The sequence below is a fragment of the Phoenix dactylifera genome, chromosome 5 (assembly GCF_051530095.1).
Source record: "Phoenix dactylifera cultivar Ajwa chromosome 5, Ajwa_hap1_PhDact_Kaust_v1.1, whole genome shotgun sequence".
NCBI classification, from domain to species: domain Eukaryota; kingdom Viridiplantae; phylum Streptophyta; class Magnoliopsida; order Arecales; family Arecaceae; genus Phoenix; species Phoenix dactylifera.
In genome coordinates this window covers 23,981,706-24,003,801 of record NC_143194.1, presented here as the reverse complement: position 1 = coordinate 24,003,801, position 22,096 = coordinate 23,981,706, and the positions used below count along the sequence as shown (strand labels likewise).

At 43.0% G+C, this 22,096-nt stretch overlaps 1 protein-coding gene across 1 annotated transcript; it reads right to left on the bottom strand.

Annotated features, from left to right (window-relative positions):
* Positions 1–6,377: 6,377 nt before the first annotated feature.
* LOC103720305 (G-type lectin S-receptor-like serine/threonine-protein kinase At5g35370) lies at positions 6,378–9,395 on the bottom strand. Its single transcript, XM_089930747.1, has one exon. It carries the CDS (start codon positions 9,340–9,342, stop codon positions 6,670–6,672), a length of 2,673 nt encoding a protein of 890 aa, XP_089786873.1. The 5' UTR covers positions 9,343–9,395; the 3' UTR covers positions 6,378–6,669.
* Positions 9,396–22,096: the final 12,701 nt, after the last annotated feature.

Genomic DNA, 22,096 nt, shown 5'->3' with positions numbered 1-22,096 from the left:
TGTTGTTGCGGAGTTATCTTCATGTTCTGCACATAAGTTCAGATAATGTTGTCTTCGGGGGAAGTGGACGCACCAGCAGGTTACAGCTCGTGTGATTGGTTCGGCAGTGAATCTGCGGTTGTGTGGCTGAAGGGGGCATTGATAATCTGCATTGTTTTTTTTAATATATTTTTATTTTTCCGACTCGCAGGCTTTGCTAGAGGCTGAGCATGGGGCTGTGGTAGCCTGCCAAATTCTTCTGAGGGACATTGCTGGGTTGGTGAGATATTTCCCCCTTCCTGTTTCTCGTATCTATCACCTATCACCTGTATTAAAAGCGGGGAGGCCAGGAAGCGAACGGGTGCGCGCGCGAAAGGCGGGTATGGCGGTGATCACCGCGCCAAAGGCCGGGCTGCCGCTGGCAAGCCTGGGGGGTAAGGCCAGGAAGCATCTTTGCTTTCTCCGGTGGGCAAAGTGGAGGGTAGCTTCACTCGTGTAACCTCGCGGACGTAAGCAGATGCGCCCAGGGCCAGACCCAGCCCCTCACACCGCCAGGCGTCGACCGGCTCGACGAGGCTGAGCTGGTACGTGGAAGTTTTGCCTCATTGATACGTTTGTTGGGCTCCGCTCATCACCGGCGTTCATGGGAAGCCCGAGTTGAAGAGGAATTTGGAGCACGACTTCCAGCTGTTGGATGTGTCGGAAGATGTCTTTAGCTTCTGGTTTCCAACTGGGCAGGACATGCTCGGCGTGTTGACAGTCAGTGGCCAAGCGCTTGCGCTCGAAGTAGACTTGCTCCGTGTAGCGCGCCCCAGCCTGGATCGTTTTGAATAGGTATGGGCCTGCTTTTAAGCCTGAAGGATTGGACTGTGCCTACAATTTGAGCCCGTCTGTTTAACGGGCCGAGCTCAGATTTACATCGATCTAGCCTGAGCGCAGCCCAAGCCGAATATTATATATTATATATAATATAATATAATATAATATGTATTAGAAAATATAAAATATAATATAAAAACTTTGTCTTCCTCGCCCTACTATCCATTTTCTTCTTTCTACGAGCTCTCTCACCATTCCGCCGACAACCTTGGTGATTCCAATGACCTCAACAACCCCCATTCTTTCCCTCCTTTTCCTACCTCTTTTTCTTCCTCCTCCTCCCTCAATCCCACCAGACTTTCAATTCTAATGAATCATTTGAGTCAAGTTGAGTCCATGTATAACCCGGACCCAATCCAAAAGTTTGGATCCGATTCGGATCCGAGTTATAATTTTAGGAAAGTCGGCTCAAGTCAAATGGAACTAAGCCTGATTTTCAAAGGGGATGTCATCCTATAATGCATGGCTTGTGATCTAGTCGGCCGCTTGCTTTGCTGGGTCATTTGAACGGCAAATAAAGCATGCTGCTAATGGATGATATCAAGCATCAACAGATGAGTAGCATACCTGCAAGTGGACGGAGAGTTACCTTAAAAGTAGGGATTAAAGGTTCCCACCGGCCACCCAACCTGCGAGTTTCTACAAGGTTTTCTTTCATCGTCTTTAATCCTGTTGAACGGTTTAAATCGACTTACACCTGTGTTCTTTCATTTGCATGGTCGCTAGTTAAAGAGGCAGATTTTAAACATCTGTTTTCTGGGCAGACGAGTCATTGTACCTGCAATTTAAGCTGCAAGATGAAAGAATACATGGTATTGCTTGAAAGTAAGCAAGAGCAATCAGTAAAACTGTGTTATAAGCTCCATGCCTTGCTCTTAGCAGATTTAAGAGACATTGTGTTTTCCAAGTTAATGAGTATTCAGCACGAAAGGATGGAACAAGATGACCAAACAAACCAAAAAGCTGCTTGAGTGTCTCGGTGCAGCAATATATATATAAACCAAGATTGCCATGAACCATGGTTGTTAGGAATTTTTTATGCAAAAATAATCTGAATGCAGTTGTTGCAAGTAGGATGTAAGCAGCCTTGGAGTTCTTCAGTGTATGATGAGGAGGTTTTTCTTAGAGGGGCTCCAAAATTTTTCAATGTTTTCATACAAGGTAACTATTTTGTCGGGATAGGAAACCTCATAGCGTAAGTGTCCCGGATAACTTGCAAAACCTTACAGCGAATGCTTCAGTGGAGACTGAAAGCTAATCTAATCACATTTTTGCTCCAAATCAACTTTCATGCATCTTTTCTAATAAAGCTTTGTAAGAGTATTGGTCACTTCTATTTAAAGTGGATATATATATATATATATATATATATATATATATATATATTCTTTCATCTTCTCCCTTGCATAAGCTAGTAAGCATGAGCACAAGGGCGGCCCAAGCCTTAGGCGACCTAGGCGGTCGCCCAAGGCCCCGGCTCAAGAGAAGGCCCCCGTGCGATGGCATCCTAGGCTCCTAGCGTTTTTCAGAGCTTTGTGTGTTTCTGGGTTCATCTAGATTGGAGTAAAGAGCTCAATGCATCAGTAAGTACAAGAATGAGACTCTTGAAAGAATGACAATGTTACTTGAACATTCCTCTCTCTTTTCCTTTTTCCGGATCTTTTGAGTCAAGAAAGATAATAGGAGAGCTAAGTACAACAAAACTGTCCGCACCTGCCATTCTACCAAGAGCCTAATGACAAAAGACTGGAAAGTCAAAACAAAATACCTACCCCTTTGAAAAACTCTTCGATAGCTCTTGATGGCTTTCCATCCTCTTTGGATATATGTTTGAATCAAGCAGATTGTGACTTGTTTGTTGGATAGCTTAGTTCAACTCTTGGCTTCCACCATGAAATACAACTCCATTTGGTGTGACTCAATTTAAGACGCACCTAAGAGATAATGTGAGCGTGAAGCAAATAAATGTCGAGCTGACTTCGGAGCAGCAGGGTCAAAGGAGTGGCACGTTATTGGTCAGACAAGATATATCCACTGTTCAGCTGGTGGATTAGTTCAATCGTAAAGCATGTTGCTTTATGGTTGAATTGGTCCACTAGCTCAATGGTCGATCTGATTCAACTAAATTACACGGTCAGAGGGAGAGATGATCATCGAGTTCTTTTCATAGCTCTTATGGTGAAGTTTTGCTCAGGTCAACTTCATCATCTGGTCTGAAACGTACGTGAAAGGTAGAGTACCTCCAAGAGACATTGACACCTACATGGGTGTCCTATTCGACCAACCCCAATACAAAAAGTCCACAGCAAAAACATAAAATAATCGTATTTAATTTTTGTAATCTAAGGAGAAATTAATTATTAGATGGTTATTTACTGGAGTTTGTGGATATCTTAGCACGGGTTAGCACCACAATTGGAGTTGGCCAAACGCATCTCCAACACAGCCAATCATCGATCCCATGAGAAATTCCTCATAAGCATAGATGAAGTATGCGTCTAAATTGCAAGACCACCGTCACCACCACTAATGCTACCACTACCACTAAAGTGATGAGCAATGATTTGGTTATCAAAGTGTCTTACGAAAAGGTTGGCAGAATGCTTTACCAAAGTGAATTTTAGTTAGTTGAGTGCCACTAAAAGGCACTTCTGTGATTAGTTTAGACACTATCTATTATGGACATTATAGAAATAAGAGTTTTTTTGCATGAATACCCTCCTGAATATCGAATTTTACATGAATACCCTTTCAAAATTGATATTTGCATGTATACCCTCGTTAAATATTTGTTTGACCATTCTACCCTTTTTTATTTTTATTTTTGCATATGTACCTATGCTATTTAACGACGTTAAAAAATTAACGATTTCAAATTAAAATCACTAAAATATCCTTAATGGGTAGACATGCAAGTAGATTGCGATCCCGATGGCAGGAAAAGAAAACAGAAACAATAGCGTAATTTAAAATTTTATTTTATTTTTAATTAATATAAATATGATTTTTCTTAACACCGTTAGAACAATCGTTATATTATGGGCGTTTGTACAATAATAAAGTTTTACGAGAGTACACATGCAAATATCAATTTTTGAAGAATATTCATACAAAATCTGATATTTAGGAGGGTATTCATGCAAAAAAACCTAAAAATAACTTATCTTTGCTTGAAATGGTGGGCTAATCCCTTGTCAATGTCAATTAGAACATTTTTTCCTGCTTTGAGTCCAGGGAATTGGAAAAATTTAAGCCAGGGAAAAAGAAAAATAATTGATAGTTTGGCTCCAAGTCTGGCAAATTTCATGTATCTTCTCATAACTAGGTATCAGGACATCAGGAAATGTTGCTTGGGGATGTTACCATGGGAGGAGGAAGAGGAGATCATTGTTCTGGACTGTTTCGCCTGCGTATGTACAGCTATTGCAGTTTAAGCTTATTGGACTCATAACAAGTTCACAATCTCCTTGAATTCCCTTCAGAGCTGATAGGTCATAGTAGGGCTCCTTCACAAGGGAATGCTGCTAAAGTTTCAGCTTTGGTTGTTCTCACCAAATTATTCAGTGTCCTTTTCAGGCATCAACCTCAACAAATCTTGGATGGCTTAACTATGACCTATTCCCACCACATCACGGGCCATGCTTTTCTTTTCCTATACAAAATTTTTTAGAGGACCGAGATGAAATTCACGTCCTCCTCAAGAGGTAAGACGCATTTTAAAGGTGGCTACCTTTATTTTTTTAAGTCTAGCCTCTGGTTAGCTGGGAAAAAAAAGGCCGCCAACAACCTAGTATTAAAATAAGATAGCAGGAAAACCGGATCTTGGCATTCCACCTCTCACAAATTTTTTATTTCTTTTAATTAGACGGATCAATAGTACACATCAGATATAAATACAATCAGCAAAATTAAATAATAATAAAATATCATAGAGAAAAGAAATTTCATTAGAATCATATGCTACATGTCAGTCTGCTGCCTTATCGTCTCTCTATAAATATGCAGACATATTTTTTTTTCAATCCTAAAAATATTATATAAGTGTAGATGAGTGATCACTACCCCTACTATTTAGATCCATTCAACCACCACAACTAGCTGAGTCAGCAATTCTTCAAAGGCCATCAGACTTAACCAAACAGTGGTCCATCCTCTATGACTAAGGCAAAAAAAAGTTGCTCTTATCTTTTTTATATGTATTTTTATTCTATCTAAAAGACAAAAATCAAATAGTCACGGAATTGCTTCACGAAGAAGTGATTATTGGAGAGAGATGCATGCAAACAGAGACAATGCTATCCTGGATACAGTCGTGTAGAATTTCTCAATGGACTGGAACTGTGTTCTATTGTGATCGTGAGGTTGACGAGGCTGATCTTTCCCTGTATGATTTGAGGGCTACAATTTGTTTATTTTAATTTTAAAGGAGTCGATGCAGCATCTGAATTTACTCAATTTAGATGAAGAAATACAATATAATGTTTACTGTGCATATACACGAATTTAGATAGAGAGAGACGCAATCAAACTGATACATTGAACAAATGCCCACCTTGGGGCCTGGGCGGTATTTACGCTTCCCAATATTGAGTTTAAGGGAAGGCGTAGTCTCGAAGGAAGAGAAAGTGGCTTGCAAATGATTATTTTATCCACAGCCCCTACCATGCGTTGTGACCAAGACGATTTCCTCTTCATTAATTTCTACATTTCCCATCGAAAGGAACTCAAGTCCTACCTGCATTACCAAATTCTTATGTTCTTTGAATTTGCAGGATTTCTAATTTATTATTTATATATTGGACATCGTTTTCTACTATAAAAATATTATAATAATGGTTTTAATATCTATTAATTTTATTTTTGGTTTAAAATATACAAAGTGAGATCACTTCTTCCCAAATAATTTACCAACTCTTCGTGTATATTCATACGTATGTTCAGTTGTTCGCCAAATAAAAGCAAGGAATGGATATATCTCTTGTTAGGTAAGATGAATTTCTGAAAGAATTTTATCTAAACAAAGTATTCTAAATTTTTTTAAAAAAATAAAACTAAGTGAATTGGCGTTTGCTTCTAAACAAGAGCTAGACATATAAGAATACATTGCATCTTGTACATCACATCCACATGATATTCTTCCTTTTAAAGTAACTTAATAGTATTGTCCCATCTAAATCAAAATATTATTGATGCATGACTTAGTGATCATCATTTAAATTAAAAATATTATGGTCAAATAATCACGTCTGGCACCCGTCACAGCTTGGACTTAGCTAAAGTAAGGGCCCCACTTTATTAGCACAAGGTACAATCAACTTTATTTTCAAGCATCTCTCAAAATTTGACTCCATCTTGCAAGTCTAACTTTTATTCTCCCTAAAACTTAGAATACAATAATATCCATCTTCATTGTTAATCTTTTTCCATCTCCATAGATATTTTTGCACTGCATGGTGAAACATAGAATACAAAAAAACACTAACTTTGTCCTCTCAAGGAAAAACATACAATACTCTCCATTGGTGTAATATTTTTGTTGCATCATCTACAAAGATACAGGCAGTTTGTTTTCTTTCTCCGATAAATTACAATTCACTAAAATATCTTACTTATATATATAAAAAAAAAGCGTATAATTTTGGAATGCAAAGTTATGTAAATATAATTTCTCAAAAATTACATACTCATATCCTTATTAACAAAACTTAATTATTGAATTCTACACCAACTCCCGCTCGGAAATTTATACAGGGGAGCGTTGTACCGCTCCCTGCACGGATCGTACTTCCGCCGAATCGAATCTCCCCGCCGCTATCTCGGACCTGACAGCTGCTGCGACGACATATAGTACGATGCCGGCGGCGGCGACGAGCCGCTGGTGGTGGTGGCGCCACTGGCCACCGAGCCGGTATGGTTACCCCCACTCCCCATGCTCCCCTCCTTCAGGAACCCCCGTCCGTACACCCTCAGGAACCGCAGCAACTCCACCCGCGGCTCCCACAGCGGGACGACTCCCTCGAGCATCCCCACCACCGCCGACATGCTCGGCCTCAGCCCGGGCTCCTCGTGGAGGCAGCACAGCGCCACCTTCACCATCCTCGCGATCTCCGGTCCGCTCACCCTCCCGTCAAGCCTCGGGTCCGCCAGCTCCTCGTACCTCCCCCTCTCGTGCCTCTCCAACGCCACCATCGGAAAATAATCGCACCTCCCGGCCGCCACGCCACTCGACCCGCTCGACCCGCTCGACCCCGGCCAGCTCTCCTCCGACCGGTTCTTCCTCCCCCTTATTATCTCCAGCAACACCATCCCGAAGCTGTAGACGTCCGTCCTGTCCGAGATCGCCGAGTTGGTCAGCCACTCCGGAGCCAAGTACCCTCTCGTCCCCCTCATCGTGGTGAAGAGCCCGGATTGCTCCGGACTCATCAACTTGGCGAGGCCGAAGTCCGAAATCTTGACCTGGTTGCGGTCATGGAGGAGGATGTTCTCCGGCTTCACGTCGCAGTGGACTATCCTGCGCTCGCATCCGGAATGGAGGTAGGCGAGGCCTCTCGCCGCGCCGATGGCGATGTCGAGCCGTTCCTGCCACTCCAGCACCGGACCGGGCCCGAACAGAGACCGGTCCAGCGAGCTCCGGTTCATGTACTCGTAGACGAGGAGCCTTCTCGATCCCTGGGCGCAGAAGCCCCGGAGCCGGACGAGGTTGACGTGGTGGATGTTGCCGATGACGGCGATCTCCGTGCAGAACTCGCGCTTGCCCTGGACGCCGATGTTGTTGATTTTCTTGACGGCGACGAGGGTCTTGTCGGGGAGCTGGCCTTTGTAGACGGCGCCGAAGCCGCCGGAGCCGATCCGGGTGCGGAATCCGTCGGTGGCCGCTTCGAGGTCGGCGTACGTGAATCTCGTCGGCAGACCGGGGATCCAGATGTCGTCATCGTCGTCTTTGTCCGGTCGTTCCTCTTCGTCGGAGGGCGTCGTCGCCGCCCCTAAGTTGAGCTTCATCCCTCTCCGGGTGCCCCGTCTGTTTCTTTCCACAGTTCTGTTTGTTTTCCTCTTCCACCGTCGGAAGCCAATGAAGAAGAGAAGGACTAGGAGCAGAGCGATGGCCAGGGAGGGGAGTAAGATGGGAAGGAAGTGGGTGGATGATTTGGGATCTGTTCGGGTTGAGGGAGAGGACTTGAGTGTTTTGATATAGCCTACGGCGACCGAGGTGTCCGTGGAATCCCCTGTGGTGCGGACGAGGGAGCCCAATTGGTCCTTCAGGAGGTAGCAGGATTTGGACGAATTCTTATAGAAGAAGCCGAGACAGGAGCAGTTTCCCGAGCAGAGGTCTTGACACGCCGAGATCTCCTTGCCGGAGGATACCGGCGTAGCAAATTTGGTCGCAAGGTAGCCGATTTTAGTTCCGAGGCTCAAGTAGGAGCCAGGTGGCAGGCCGCTGCCACTGCTGCTGCTGCTGCAGGAGGATAGAACAGAACCGTCGGCCGGCGAGCACCCGCCGCCCGGGGATGAAACGAAGGAGGACGGGCAGGTGCAGGTGGAGTAGTTGGAGTTGGTGATGCAGAGGCCGAGGACCTTGCAGGTGAAGGGGAGCTCGCAGCTGCTTGTCGGAGCCACGAAATCGGTCGCCAACATCGACGAAGATCTGTTGGGCGCATAACTGAGTACCCGAAGCCGCCCGGAGGAGTCCAATTTGGCGAAGCGGAGCTCGTCGGCGAAGGATGGCGGGGGGAAGGTCACCTCGAAGACGGTCCTTGGGCCGCCGCTGCCGTTGGCGAAGAGGTCAAGCCCGGTGGCGTTGATGGCCACGTAGGCGACCTCGGCGTTGGAGTCCTTGACGGAACGGCTGTCGGTCGAAAAGCTCCAGTAGAACTGGGAGCTTTTGGTCCACTGGAGGAAGGCGTCGGAGGGAGTGACGAGGAGGCGATAGTCGCCGGGAGAGAGGTCGGAGTTGGAGGTGGAGGAAGAGAGGGCGGCGCCGGCGGGGAGGGGCTGGCCGGGGAGGAGGGAATCGGTGGGGTGGTTGAAGGAGGACCAGAGGGAGGCGTTGGAGGCGTCGAGGAGGAGGAGCTCTCCCGAATCGAGGAGGCGGAGGGCTGCGGCGGGGCGGGGGAGGGGCGGAGTGGACCAGGCGAGGGAGGAGTTGGGGAACGAGAGGGAGAGTCCGGCGGGGGAGAAGGAGAGGACGGAGGAGGAGGGGACGGGGGCGCTAGGGTTGGCGGACCAGACGATGGTGTCGGAGGGAGAGTGGAGGACGGCGAGGTAGTAGCGGGTCTGCTGCTGCCCGCCGGGGTTAAGAAAGGTGGCGGAGAAGGCGGCACCGGGGGCGGCGAGGAAGACGCCGGCGGTGCTGATTAGATGGAGAGTGGAGGCGGTGAAGTTGGGGTAGAGGAATTCGGTGGAGACGGTAGCAGCGCCGGAGGAGACCAAGCGCCGGAGGAGGAGGAGGAGGAGGAGGAGGAGGAGAGGAGACGAGAAGGCAGCCATAGGGGAAGGGTGGGGATGGACCCATGAGAAGGGAAGAATTAGAGGTTGGGGAACGCGTTGACCGAAGGCGGAGGGGAATTGAATGAAATGGGGAAGGGTGGGAGGGCGTTGGCTATCGGGGCCCACAAAGTGGCGAGGCAAGTTGGGCTTCATCATTCAACGGCCTAGATGTCGCTATAAGATGGAGTTAGGAAATGGAGCATTAAAAGCCATTTTTGCCTTCAAGGCTTCTTCCGGCTCCTTTGGTGGAGTGGGATTTCCATGTGACTTAGCCTGATCCATGCTTGAATTAGGGTGGAGATGCCTTGTCTGGCCCCACTTTCATTAATTTGGTTCAAATTGGATCGGATTAATAATATTTCAATCACAGACCATAAAATATTGAATCTGTCGGTTGCATCATGGATGTATCTCATCATGCAAAAAGACAGCAAAGAAAACAATATATTGGAGTTATCAACGTCTTTCATATTAGATTAACTAATAATCACATATAACTTATCACATTAGATGTTTAGTTATATAAAGGTGTCTGCATACCAAGTTATTTTCTTGTATTCCAGAACTTTCAGGATGGTGGATAAAAACATGGTATACTTGTGCATCAAATTGGTGTGATATATGATCTAGATTCAAATAGGTCAAATTTTTGGGTTTAAGCCCGAATCGAACCGACCGGGTTCATATTGGATTGGACCATTTTTGGGTGAAAGTTTGGATCAAAAATATGTTAATCTAATCCGTTATCCGTCATCTTTTGATACATGAAATCTCAATTCATCTTCAGTTGATAGGGGAGGTTTTAACATGTTAAACTTTTTGTCGTGAATGCCGAAAACCCAAGTACTGTGGCCAATAGTATAGTGACCAAGATATCATGATTTTCACAAATATGTCTTAAAAAAGTTTAACAGGTTAAAATTTTAAATCTGAATTCGATCTGTTTATTAAAATAATAATCCGATCCGATTCACATAACTTATTTATTAAATAAGTCAAGTCAAACTAAACAGGTTTAAACAGATTAAACAAGTTAAATGAGTCAGGCTAAATAGGTCAGAAACAAATTAAATAAGTTTCAAATAAGTTAAACAAATTTTATACAAGTTAAATGAGTCAAGTAATGACCGATCTAATTATTAGATAGATCAAAATGGATCAAAAAATTCAAACTCATTCTATTTAATAAAGTGTAGATGGATTGACCTGCTTATGGCCGAAATTTGTTTATATCGAACCCAAATTGTTTAAAGCAAGTTGTTTGTTGGTTGGATTAATCGGTTGGGTCATAAATTGCCACCCTCAACTTAAACCAATCCCATATCTCGTATTTACATGCTTGATTGGCTATAACCAGGCATACTTAAGGAACCGGTGAGAAATATCTAGTAACATTGTGATTAGCTAGAACTAAAATGGCGCAGTATGCTTTGTGGGATGATGGGAATGGATTGCATCACTCCTCTCTCTCACACACGCTCTCCCGCCGCTGTTGTTTTCCAGCTTCGCCTGCTTCCAGGCCATTCTCCTTGTGCTCTCACTTCCTCTCTCCAGTTCAATACCCATCTCTAGTTCAATACCCTCTCTCTAGTTCTATTCTTCTACCTCACTCTCTCTAGTTTGATGCTTCCAAAGTTAGCATAGCATATATATATATATATATCAGTTATGCCTTGTTAGATTCAAGGGATGAGATTAAACAGATAAAAAGTTTTCAAATTTTTTTAAAAAAATACACATCCGGAAAGTACATTCCATAGCAAAAATAAGCGGTTAACTAGGCTATCCGGATGTTGGAACTTGGAGCTGTCTTCCCTTTTCGTTTTCACCAATTTAGGCTTTAGACAGTAGTTTTACTGATGCCTGATTTACTGTAAAAGCACCCCAAAATTCTCAACTTCTAATCCTTTATGTAAAAAATGAAGAATGAGATAGTAAACTAAAAGTCTTCGTGCTGTCATTTGCATCATGAGAAGTTCTACTACATTGGGATAATGAAAAGTGCTTATAGCTATTCCGAAGTTATGCTTGTAAAATGGCGTGCCACCTAACGTAGATTGGCTGTGCCAGCTCAGAATTCAGAATAAATATCAATCAAATCAAGCAACAATAGTGGAACAAAAAATTTTGAGAGAGAAACAAATTTATTCAAAGGGAAATAAAAGCCAAAATAAAAAGTTTTGCACCCTCTCACGAAGCAGCCTCACCTCACCAAAAATATCCTCTCCAATCTCTTCACATATGTCTCCCTCTATTTACAAACCACATTCTCTATCCCACTATAAGACAAAAAAATCACCATGTCTTACAAAAAACAAAACGAAGTAAAGATAAACTAAAAATAAAATTCTAGTGCAAAAAAAAGGCCAACAATGGATTTTCAATACTCTTTCTTATTGCAAAGTTCATGCCGATAATATTGAATTCGTTGATGTTGTGAAATGCTACAATAGCTATTGTCAATATTACAACAGTAACAATAATATGCAATAACTTATCGAATCAATTAAATAATAGAGCTCGTTTGTTGGCTGGAACAATAATGTCTTTATTGGCTCGTCCTTTTCGATCCATGTTCTAGAGTTGGTAATATCCCTCAACACTTTCTTTCAGTTCCAACTCCATGGCCATTATGCGGGGATTGCACCGAGCATCCAGCTTACATCATTGAACCTCAAGTTGTTTGCTACAATTGTTGCTTTTTAGAGCATCAATCATTACCTACACAATATGGTGGCATGCAAGCCTATTAGCAATAATGCTCTTTGCTGCCTGCCTTGAAATGTAGGCACCACTCTAATTAACTTTGGAGGATCCTTGCCAAAGAAAGCACCACCACCATGGGCTCGCTAGCTACCATAAATGTTAATGATGCTCTTGTGGCCAATAAACCCTTCATCACAGTCCACCAATAACAAAATGACCAAATGGGTTGAGGTAGATGTGAGAATCTGTGCGAGCTTGTATTTAGTTCCACATTAATTATTTGCTGAAAATATCTTGAATATCTATATAGGATAAAAAAATCAAAAATTAATTTTTGACTGGTAAAATTTTAGAATGCTGCAAATGGTTTTAGGGTAACCGTGATACTTCCATACCCATACCCGTGTGTGTTTTGTATTGACCGGAGACGTCTTCGTCGTAGAATCCACACAACCGGTATTTGTTGGCAAAAGCTGACAACCAACTTGCATCGACTGAAGACGTCTTGTCAAGAAGTTCCTTTATTTCGAGGATCCCATGCATCGACCCTATTGCTAGAGGCAAATGAGACCAAAGTTGATCCACCTTGTTCATAAATGCTTGAAGGGAGCAGTTCTGAAATTTTCTTTCCTTTCGCTGTCGGTAAAGTCAAAATTACCCGCCTCGAAGATATCAGACTTCTTGGACTCATCCTCATCTTCAGGACAAAGAACTTTATCAGCACCAGAAAGAAGCCACGGCTACGTCACCACTTGCATGTAAAAAGCCCCTGCATGATCTTCCGCAACATGAGGTTGCTGCTGGTCTGTCAAGGTGGCACCACTTGGCAGTTCCATGTTAATGGGGGGACGAGATAGACATTCTTCAGCTATCAGCTTAGGACCGGCCCAATTTTCAAACGATCAAGACAGTCATCCAAGGCTCCGGTTCAAAAAAGAATCATCGTAAAAATGATCTCAAAGACAAAATAGAAAAAAAAAAATCCTTCCGTTAGTTCGCCTTAGGTCGGCCCACTGCAGAAAAGGCCTCAAAGACAAAACAGGCTTAGGCGGTTAGGCCCCCAAATATATTGGGCTGCTCCGGTACCAGCTTCTCAAATTTTCTAGATGGCGTAGTCTTTTCAAACACAGAAGCATCAACCAAGAAACTGCAGAAGCGCACATGCTGGCATCTCCAATCTTTCTATGAGCACAATTGTTGGTTTACTCTAATGCTTTTAAGGCTCACATGCTAGCGTAGACTTGATTTATTTTTGAACCAATCAAACTTGTCATGCTTTTAAGTTTTCAGAATTTGATCAAGTTTCTGATTGATTAAGCTCCTCTTGCTTCAAAATTTCATCTCTAAACCAATTCTGCTCTTTTTTTAGATTTTTGGAAAAGCCTAAGACTAGAATCTACTCTTTATTTGTGAAGCCTCGTCTTGCTAGAACTTGAATGGACGGCTGCAAATATATCTCATACTTTCTTCAGCTCTTGTATAACTTGAAAATGGAGATAATTTTCTCTATCAATTAAAACTTGAATAATCCACATCACTTTTTTAGATTTCAGATTCCACTTTTTTTTTGCAATATTATTGTTTAGAGTTTCTATGAGCATCATCTCTAACTCATCTAAAATATCCCATAGATCTTAACTTATTAAATAACACTTGATAATAGACTTGCATATTGGATAACATGTTTTATTCAACTTATGAAGAGAAGTGGTAGTAGGAAAAAACATCATATTCATGTTGGTGAGATCTCGCATGTTGAACCTATTGAGAGAGATGGTAATAGCATTAACTATGATTCACCTCTTGAATAATCAAAATGAGAGTTCACATGCTTGCACCACCATATAGTGAATTACTGAAAGTTCTTCAACCATGTCGAGCTACAAACATAAGAACAATCTTCAAACCTATGTTTTGATTCTATGTAGAGCCACGAAAATATAAACTGTTGCCCAGATAGACAACCCAAGAGGGGGGGTGAATTGGGTTTTAAAAATAATTTTGCAATTGAAACGTTTGTGAATGACTAATTAATACTTTTGCAAGATGAATAATTAGTTGCTATGTGCTGTGAGTGAAATGAGAGTGAGAGAAAGAGACACAAGCAAGCACAAACACAATGTTTATAGTGGTTCGGAGCTCATCCTAGCTCCTACGTCCACTCCCCAAGTCTCACTTGGAAATTCACTATAACCTCTCGGATTACAGCCGGTTGTTTTACAAGCTCACAACCCAACTTGTTGTTTTACGAGCTCACAACGAACTCGGTCGGTTTTCCCTGGCTCACCGACTAGAACCACCCCGATTGTTTTCTCGGGATCACAATCGAACCCTTACACGTTGGTTTTACCCTCGGCTCACCAACCAACCTCTACACACTCTTGATTCAATCTCCTGATTGAATCAAGCAAAGATAAGATGGAAAGAACAGAGACAAACCGAAAAACAAAGCTTCTAAAAAACAGATATACAGCGATATAAACTAGAGAGAAGTTAAGAGCCCTCAAACACGTTTGAGTTGGAGTAGAGTAGGGCTTCTTGAACTGTGAGTCTCCTCTTGAATGTCTGGTCGACTTGAAGGCAGGAGGAGACTTCTTTAAATGCTGGAAAGAGGTAGCTGGATGGAGTTAATGGCGCTCTTCCTTCTTTTCTGTTGAAAATCAGTTGGCAGAGATAGGATGCTTGATTTCTTTGAGTGGAATAGTGCTTCTCTACCTTGCTACAGTCCTCTGTGGCTATTTAAGCCATCCCCCACGGAAACTAGCCGTTAGACACCTTTTTCTGCCCGTTCTGCACACTCTGCACATCCTGACAATATGTCCGTTGGGGTCGGAGTCGACTCGCGCGATCTGGAGTCGACTCGGCTGTAGAGGGAGTCGACTCATGCTTTTTTGGAGTCGGCTCGGCAACTGTTCCAGATTTGAATTAAAGTGACCTCCGCGACTGGGAGTCGACTCGACTTAACCCGGAGTCGACTCGCCAACTTCTGGAGCTGACTTGCCATTTTCGGAGTCGGCTCATCCCATGAAGTCCATGGAGCTAATTTTTCAACTTGGCCCACTCGAGTCGACTCGACAAACCTGGGAGTCGACTCGGCGCTCAGAGCTCGAACTCCCGATCTTCTGTCTTTTGGCTCGTCCAGTCTTGGAGTCGACTCGGACTGTTCCGGAGTCGACTCGGCTCTCAGTTTCCGAAATACAGCCTTCTGCCTTTTTGATGTAGCGCTGCCTTAGAGTCGACTCGAGCTGTCTGGGAGTCGACTCGGCTCTCAGAGACAATAATTCGGTCTTCTGTCTTTTTGGGGTCGCGCTGTCTCGGAGTCGACTCGCGCATTGCGGGAGTCGACTCGGATTTCAGAGTCCGAAAACTGCTCTCTGACTTTTGCCTTGTGTACCACTGAGAGTCGACTCTCGCTTTCTTTGGAGTCGACCTGCCAACCATCGGAGTCGACTCGCGTTCTACAGGAGTCGACTCGAATCTCAGGGTCGAAAATCGCTCTCTGACTTTTCTGTCTGTAACTCCTTGGAGTCGACTCATACTACTCCAGAGTCGACTCTGTAAGCATCGGAGTCGACTCGCGCACTTCAGGAGTCGACTCGCTGACAGATTTTGAGTTGAGTCTTTCTGTTCGTCTGTCTGTTCTCAGTCGGAGTCGACTCGTAATGATCCGGAGTCGACTCGAGCCCGTGCCAGGGATTCTGATACGCTTGGTGTCGACTCGTACTATTCTGGAGTCGACTCGAGTCTCAGACTTTGGCTCAAACTGACTTCTTAACTTATCAAAATATCTTGAACCAAATCTAGAAACACTTAGACAAGATTTTCACTGAAACACTCAATTGAATTCATTAGTAAACAAAAGATATACTCAAATGCTTTGAGCTCATCAAAATCAAATAGGGTTTTAATCAATCACTCCACAATCTCCCCCTTTTTGATGATGATAAAACATTGAGTATATGTAAAGTGAATTGCTCAATAAACAAGGAAATAAGATCTATAAATGAATTCAAGTGTCTGGTTATTTAATTTATCCAAGCTTGAAAGGTGTGAAACAATAAATTTTGGAGTTAAAGCTCCCCCTTTCATTTGGAATTATATAAGCCTTCATATCATGCAATCAATTGTTTGGCTTATATATATTTAATGATTTAGCTTTAAAAATTCAGATTCTCCCCCTCAACATATGCATTCTACTTTGTTTTGATTCTTTGAATTTTCTTTTAATGCATTGAAGTTTTTGAACTTAAGTATTTGGTTTTTAGAGGAAAAATCTGTCAATTTGTTCTTGAGTAGGATTCAACTAATCTCCGAATATCCCTTGAATAGATTCTGGAGATTACTCCATTAGGAGCCCCAACAGAGAGATAATGAGCCTCGAGGTATCAAATCCACTAAGAACAAATTATTGTGTGTTTTAAAAGTTTTTTTTTTATTGATTTTCATTTATTCCTTTTACATATCTATTACATATTTCTCCCCCTTTTTGTCATCGTATCAAAAAGGAAGTGAATAGAACACACAAGCAAGCAGAGATCAATTGGCACAGTATTGAAATGAATATGTCTACTCATTGTATTGATGTATATATAAATACATTTGTGAATACAATAAGTAAAGCAAAAGATACATGTCAAAATAAAACAAAAGCAGCTAGGGTCTCCTCGAGGATGTGGCTCCTCCTCTCAATCTGTTCTGTTCCATGAGGAGAGTGACCCCGTCTGTGACATTCCCAAGCTGGGAGATAATGGCCGAAGTGGCCCTGCTGTGTGTGGTGGAGAGCTCGATCAGGGTCTCCTGCAGTGTGTCCAACTTGGCGATCAGTACATTCGCCAAGCGCTCTGCCCCCTGGGTAGTGGTGCCCATATCCTGTCGGACGTTATCGCGCATCTTCCGAGTAGTGCTCGTGACTTCGCTCATGCTGTGGAACTGGGCTTGGATCAGGAACCTTACATTGTCGATCTCTTCCCGCACATGGGCCGTCATCTCAGCCACGACGGACAGGGAAGGGACCAACGCTGAAGAAGGTGCAGGAGAAGGAGCAGGCACTGAACCCCGGAGCTCCCTAAGTAGGTCGTCCCGGAGATCTCTAACTATCTCCTGCCGCAACTCCCGGAGCTGCTCAGGAGCGATCCGGACCTCCATGGGCTGAGTAGGTGGAGCTGAGGAGGAGGGTCCGGCTGAGGTGGTGGGAGCAGAAGTGGAGGAAAAGGTAGGATAGTCTGAGTCTGGGTCAGGATTGGGGGAATGTCTGGTGGTATGTGTGGAGGTGGATGATTTTCTAACCCAGGTTCCCTCGACCTTCCGAAACCCCATCCTGTGTAGGGTTTCCGGACGCATGCGATCTGTCCATCGCAATGCGCGAGAGGGTTCCCCCTCAGGAATGGGAATCTCGGCCTCCCTAAACAGAAGAGTGAACTGAAGGGAAAATATCCCGCAAAATCCGATAAAATCGGATGCCAGGTCAGAAAATCAGTTTTAAAATTTTATCTATTTATTTATAACAAGTATAAATAAATAACATAACTATATTATGTTTACCATACCTCAATCCCGCAGCGGAAGATGGTCAAGGTACTCAGGAACAGAATCTGGTACAGGGCCAAGTGCTGGATCAGATACTGGATCAGATGCAAGATCTGGTACTGGATCGGAAACTGGATCTGGTGCCGGATCTGGTACTGATGGATCTGGTGCAATGCAAGGCCCGGATGTACGGACCCTCTACTTCACACGCACGCCAAGAAATGCAGGAAGGTAGGATGATGTCTGTATAGTGCAAAAACCCTTTTGCAAATAAACCCTTGGAAGAAAAGAATTTCAAAAATTCTTTCTTCCCTTTTTTTTTCTTTTTTCTTTCTTTTCCTCTTTCTTCCCGTTTCCTTTTCCTCTTTCTTCCCGTTTCCTTTTCCTCTCTTTTCAAGCTACTCAAAAGATCACGAATCTCCCCTCTCCCCAGATCAAATCTCTAGCAAAGAATGAAGAGAACCCCAGCCTATTTATAGGCAAAGAAAAGGCTGAACCAAGGAAGAGAAAACGGCAAAAGGGAAGAGTGAACGCCAAACGTTTCACGATTTTATTGAATTTTTGAACCGTTTGATTTCAATTAAATCAGTCCTATGTTAAAGAGGTTTCAAAACCGAAGAGACACGTCTCTTCGGATCTTCAAATGGTAGCCGAAAGAGGGAAGATCAAGCGCCCTATGATGAGTTCGGAAGAAGAAGGAAAAAGCGGTCCACGGGAGATGAAATGCAGAGAAATCGGTCCATGGACCGAGGAAGAAACCAGAACAACCCGTGTCATTAAATTTGAGGGGCAAAAACGTAAATTTTCAGACTTGACTTAAATGGGTTAATTCAAATGGGCTGAATCAAATGGGTTTGGGTCCATCATTGGTTCTAAACCAAATTGAAGACCAATTTGAAAGATTTTGGATCCGGAAAAATTCCACATGAATCTGATTCATGTGAACTCCAATTAGTTCAATTTTCGGATCAATCCAAGTCACACTTGGACTAGAATAAATATGGAATAAATTCTAATAAAATCATCATGAAATCCAATTACATTCATTTGAATCCAATTCAAAAACAAACTCAACAAATGAGTCCAAATCAATTTCAATTACATTAATTGAAACTTGATTAAGCCAGAATACAGACATAATTAAATACACATCCATGAAATTCAGTATGTACCTCATGTTCAGTGCTAGCTGAACATAGACAAAATCAAATCTCAAATGATCCACAATTTAATTCTCAATTAAATTGGATCAAGTCCTTCCTACTTAACTTGACTTATGTGCGTGACTCCGATAGGTTCGAACACTAAGCCGGTAGTACATGGACTACTCCATACACTAATCGAGGTGACCATCTAGCAATGATACCCGACGTCCGGATAGGTCGAATATGCAAAGCAACATTCAAGAACCTAGACGTATGGTTGTTGCATAATTCATCCCTATGACCTTCGATGCTCAAGATGACCTTAGAGAGGACTGTCGACCTCTGGGTCCGGTCATCCATAGTGTATTTCAAATAATCAAATCAAATCAAGTGACCTATCACTTGGTTTACCCTGGCCAAGGTTTTACTGAATTGAAATACAGTGAGACATCAACTCCTAAAATCTGGAGCGGTCAATCCCATCTTGACTCATACACAGACTTCGCGAGTACTTGACTGCACCCAGCATCCTTCCGATCCCTGAATTAGAAATTCAGGTCATCCAGTGCCTAAGTACAGTGAGTTGCTTGCAAGTCACCGTGACAGTCTCAGGTCTAAGGGGTACTTATGCCCATACGTTTTACGAGCTAACTCCCGACAGTGGAGTGCTACGCAGGTGAGTCACTATTCAGTGACGATGTACTCCTACATCTCACCTGTATGCCATACAGTGTCTCCACACTCCTTGGTTTAAGAGGACAACCAACTAAATGGCACACAACGACCTATACTTGACATAGCTATCGTCCAATTGACAGCTCGTCATTTGGTCGCGAACTGGTTTAAGGACTAAATGATAAAACCTCTTTTATCCACTAAATTAGTCCTAAGGACTTCATCACAATACACAGGAGTTCAATTTGAAGATGCAACACTTGTGATAAATAAAAAATTGCCAGAATAAACTTTTATTCATTTTAATAAAATATATACATAATTCAATTTCTTACAATTAAAAAATTGGCTTTGGGACACAATTCCCAACAACTCCCACTTGAACTAAAGCCAATTTGTACAGTATCTAATACCCATCTTCGATTTGTGATAATCGAACTCCTTTACAGAAAGGGCTTTAGTGAATGGGTCAGCTAGGTTCTCCTTTCCATCGATCTTTTGAAGATTGACGTCACCTCGTTCCACGATCTCTCGTACAAGGTGGTAGCGACGCAGAATGTGCTTGGTTCTATGGTGGGACTTTGGCTCCTTTGCTTGTGCAATGGCTCCAGTATTGTCACAATACAAAAGAACTGGACCATTGATTGAGGGAGCAACACCAAGTTGATTTACAAACTTCTTGATCCAAACAGCTTCCTTTGCCGCATCTGATGCAGCAACATACTCTGCTTCGCATACGGAATCGGCTACTGAATGCTGCTTGGAACTTTTCCAGCAGACTGCTCCTCCATTCAGGGTAAACACAAATCCTGACATACTCTTACTGTCATCATGGTCTGACTGAAAACTAGAGTCTGTAAATCCCACAAGTTTTAAGTCAGATTCTCCATAGATTAACCATTGGTCCTTAGTATTTCTTAAATACTTAAGGATGGTTTTCACCACCTTCCAATGGTTCTCATCCGGATCAGACTGATACCTACTTGCTACTGCTAGTGAGTAAGCAACATCCGGTCTTGTACATGTCATGGCGTACATAATAGAACCTACTGCAGAAGCATATGGGATTCTACTCATACGCTCTCTCTCTTCGGAAGTTGTCGGACAATCTTTCTTAGAGAGAGAAATTTCTTGGCCTATCGGAAGATAGCCCTTCTTGGAATTCTCCATGTTGAACCGCTTCAACATAGTGTCGATGTATGTGGATTGGGATAATCCAAGCAACCTCTTAGATCTATCTCTATAGATTTTCATCCCTAGGATGTAGGATGCTTCTCCCAGATCCTTCATGGAGAACTGTGATGACAGCCAGAGTTTCACATTTTGTAATGCTGGAATGTCATTCCCAATTAAGAGAATGTCATCCACATATAAGACAAGGAATGTGATCACTGAACCATTAGCCCACTTGTAAACACAAGGTTCTTCTTCGTTCTTAACGAAGCCATACGTTTTGATAGTTTTATCGAAACGTATGTTCCAACTTCGAGAAGCTTGCTTAAGTCCATAAATGGACTTTTGTAGCTTGCATACTTTGGACTCGTCTGTGGATATGAAACCCTCAGGTTGTATCATATACACCTCTTCTTCTAGCTCTCCATTTAGAAAAGCTGTTTTCACATCCATTTGCCAGATTTCATAATCCATATATGCTGCTATAGCTAGCATGATCCGAATAGATTTTAGCATTGCCACAGGGGAAAAAGTCTCGTCATAATCGATACCATAACGTTGACGATACCCCTTGGCAACCAGACGGGCTTTATAGGTCTCCACCTTTCCGTCTGCGCCTCTCTTTCTTTTGAAGATCCATTTGCACCCTATGGGTTTTATCCCTTTGGGTGGATCAACTAGTATCCATACACTATTGATTTCCATGGACTCCATTTCGGATTTCATGGCATTAAGCCACAACTCAGAGTCAGACCTCTGCATAGCATCCATATAGGTGATCGGATCCTCATTGTTCTCATCAAGCTCAATAGGATCCGCGTCATGGACCAAGAAACCGTAGTATCTATCCACTTGACGCGGCACTCTACCGGATCGCCTTAATGGTCCTTCTACACTGGGCTCCGGGTTTGATCTAATCAAAACCGATTCTGTGGGTTCAGTAGATTGTGTTAAATCTTCCACCTGCTGAACTTCACTAAGTTCAACCTTAGAGGCAACAATTCCTTCACCAAGGAATTCCTTTTCCAAAAATGTTGCCTTAAGTCTTACGAACACCTTTTGTTCATTAGGAAGGTAAAAGTAATAACCCCTAGTTTGCTTGGGGTACCCTACAAAATAATACTTATCGGACCTAGGACCAAGTTTGTCAGTTTGAGAACGTTTAACATAAGCCGGACATCCCCAAACCCTAAGATATGAAAGTGTCGGCTTACGCCTAGTCCATATCTCATATGGAGTCTTCTCAACAGACTTACTTGGAACCTTATTTAGTATTATACACGCAGACTCTAAAGCATAACCCCAAAAAGATAGAGGCAGACTAGTAAACCCCATCATGGATCGAACCATGTCTAACAGAGTTCGATTCCTCCTTTCGGATACACCATTATGCTGAGGTGTTCCTGGAGGGGTCCATTGTGAGAGAATCCCATTCTCCTCTAGATAAGTCAAGAAATCACCGGAAAGGTATTCTCCTCCTCGGTCTGACCGAAGGATCTTAATACTCTTTCCAGTCTGTTTTTCTACTT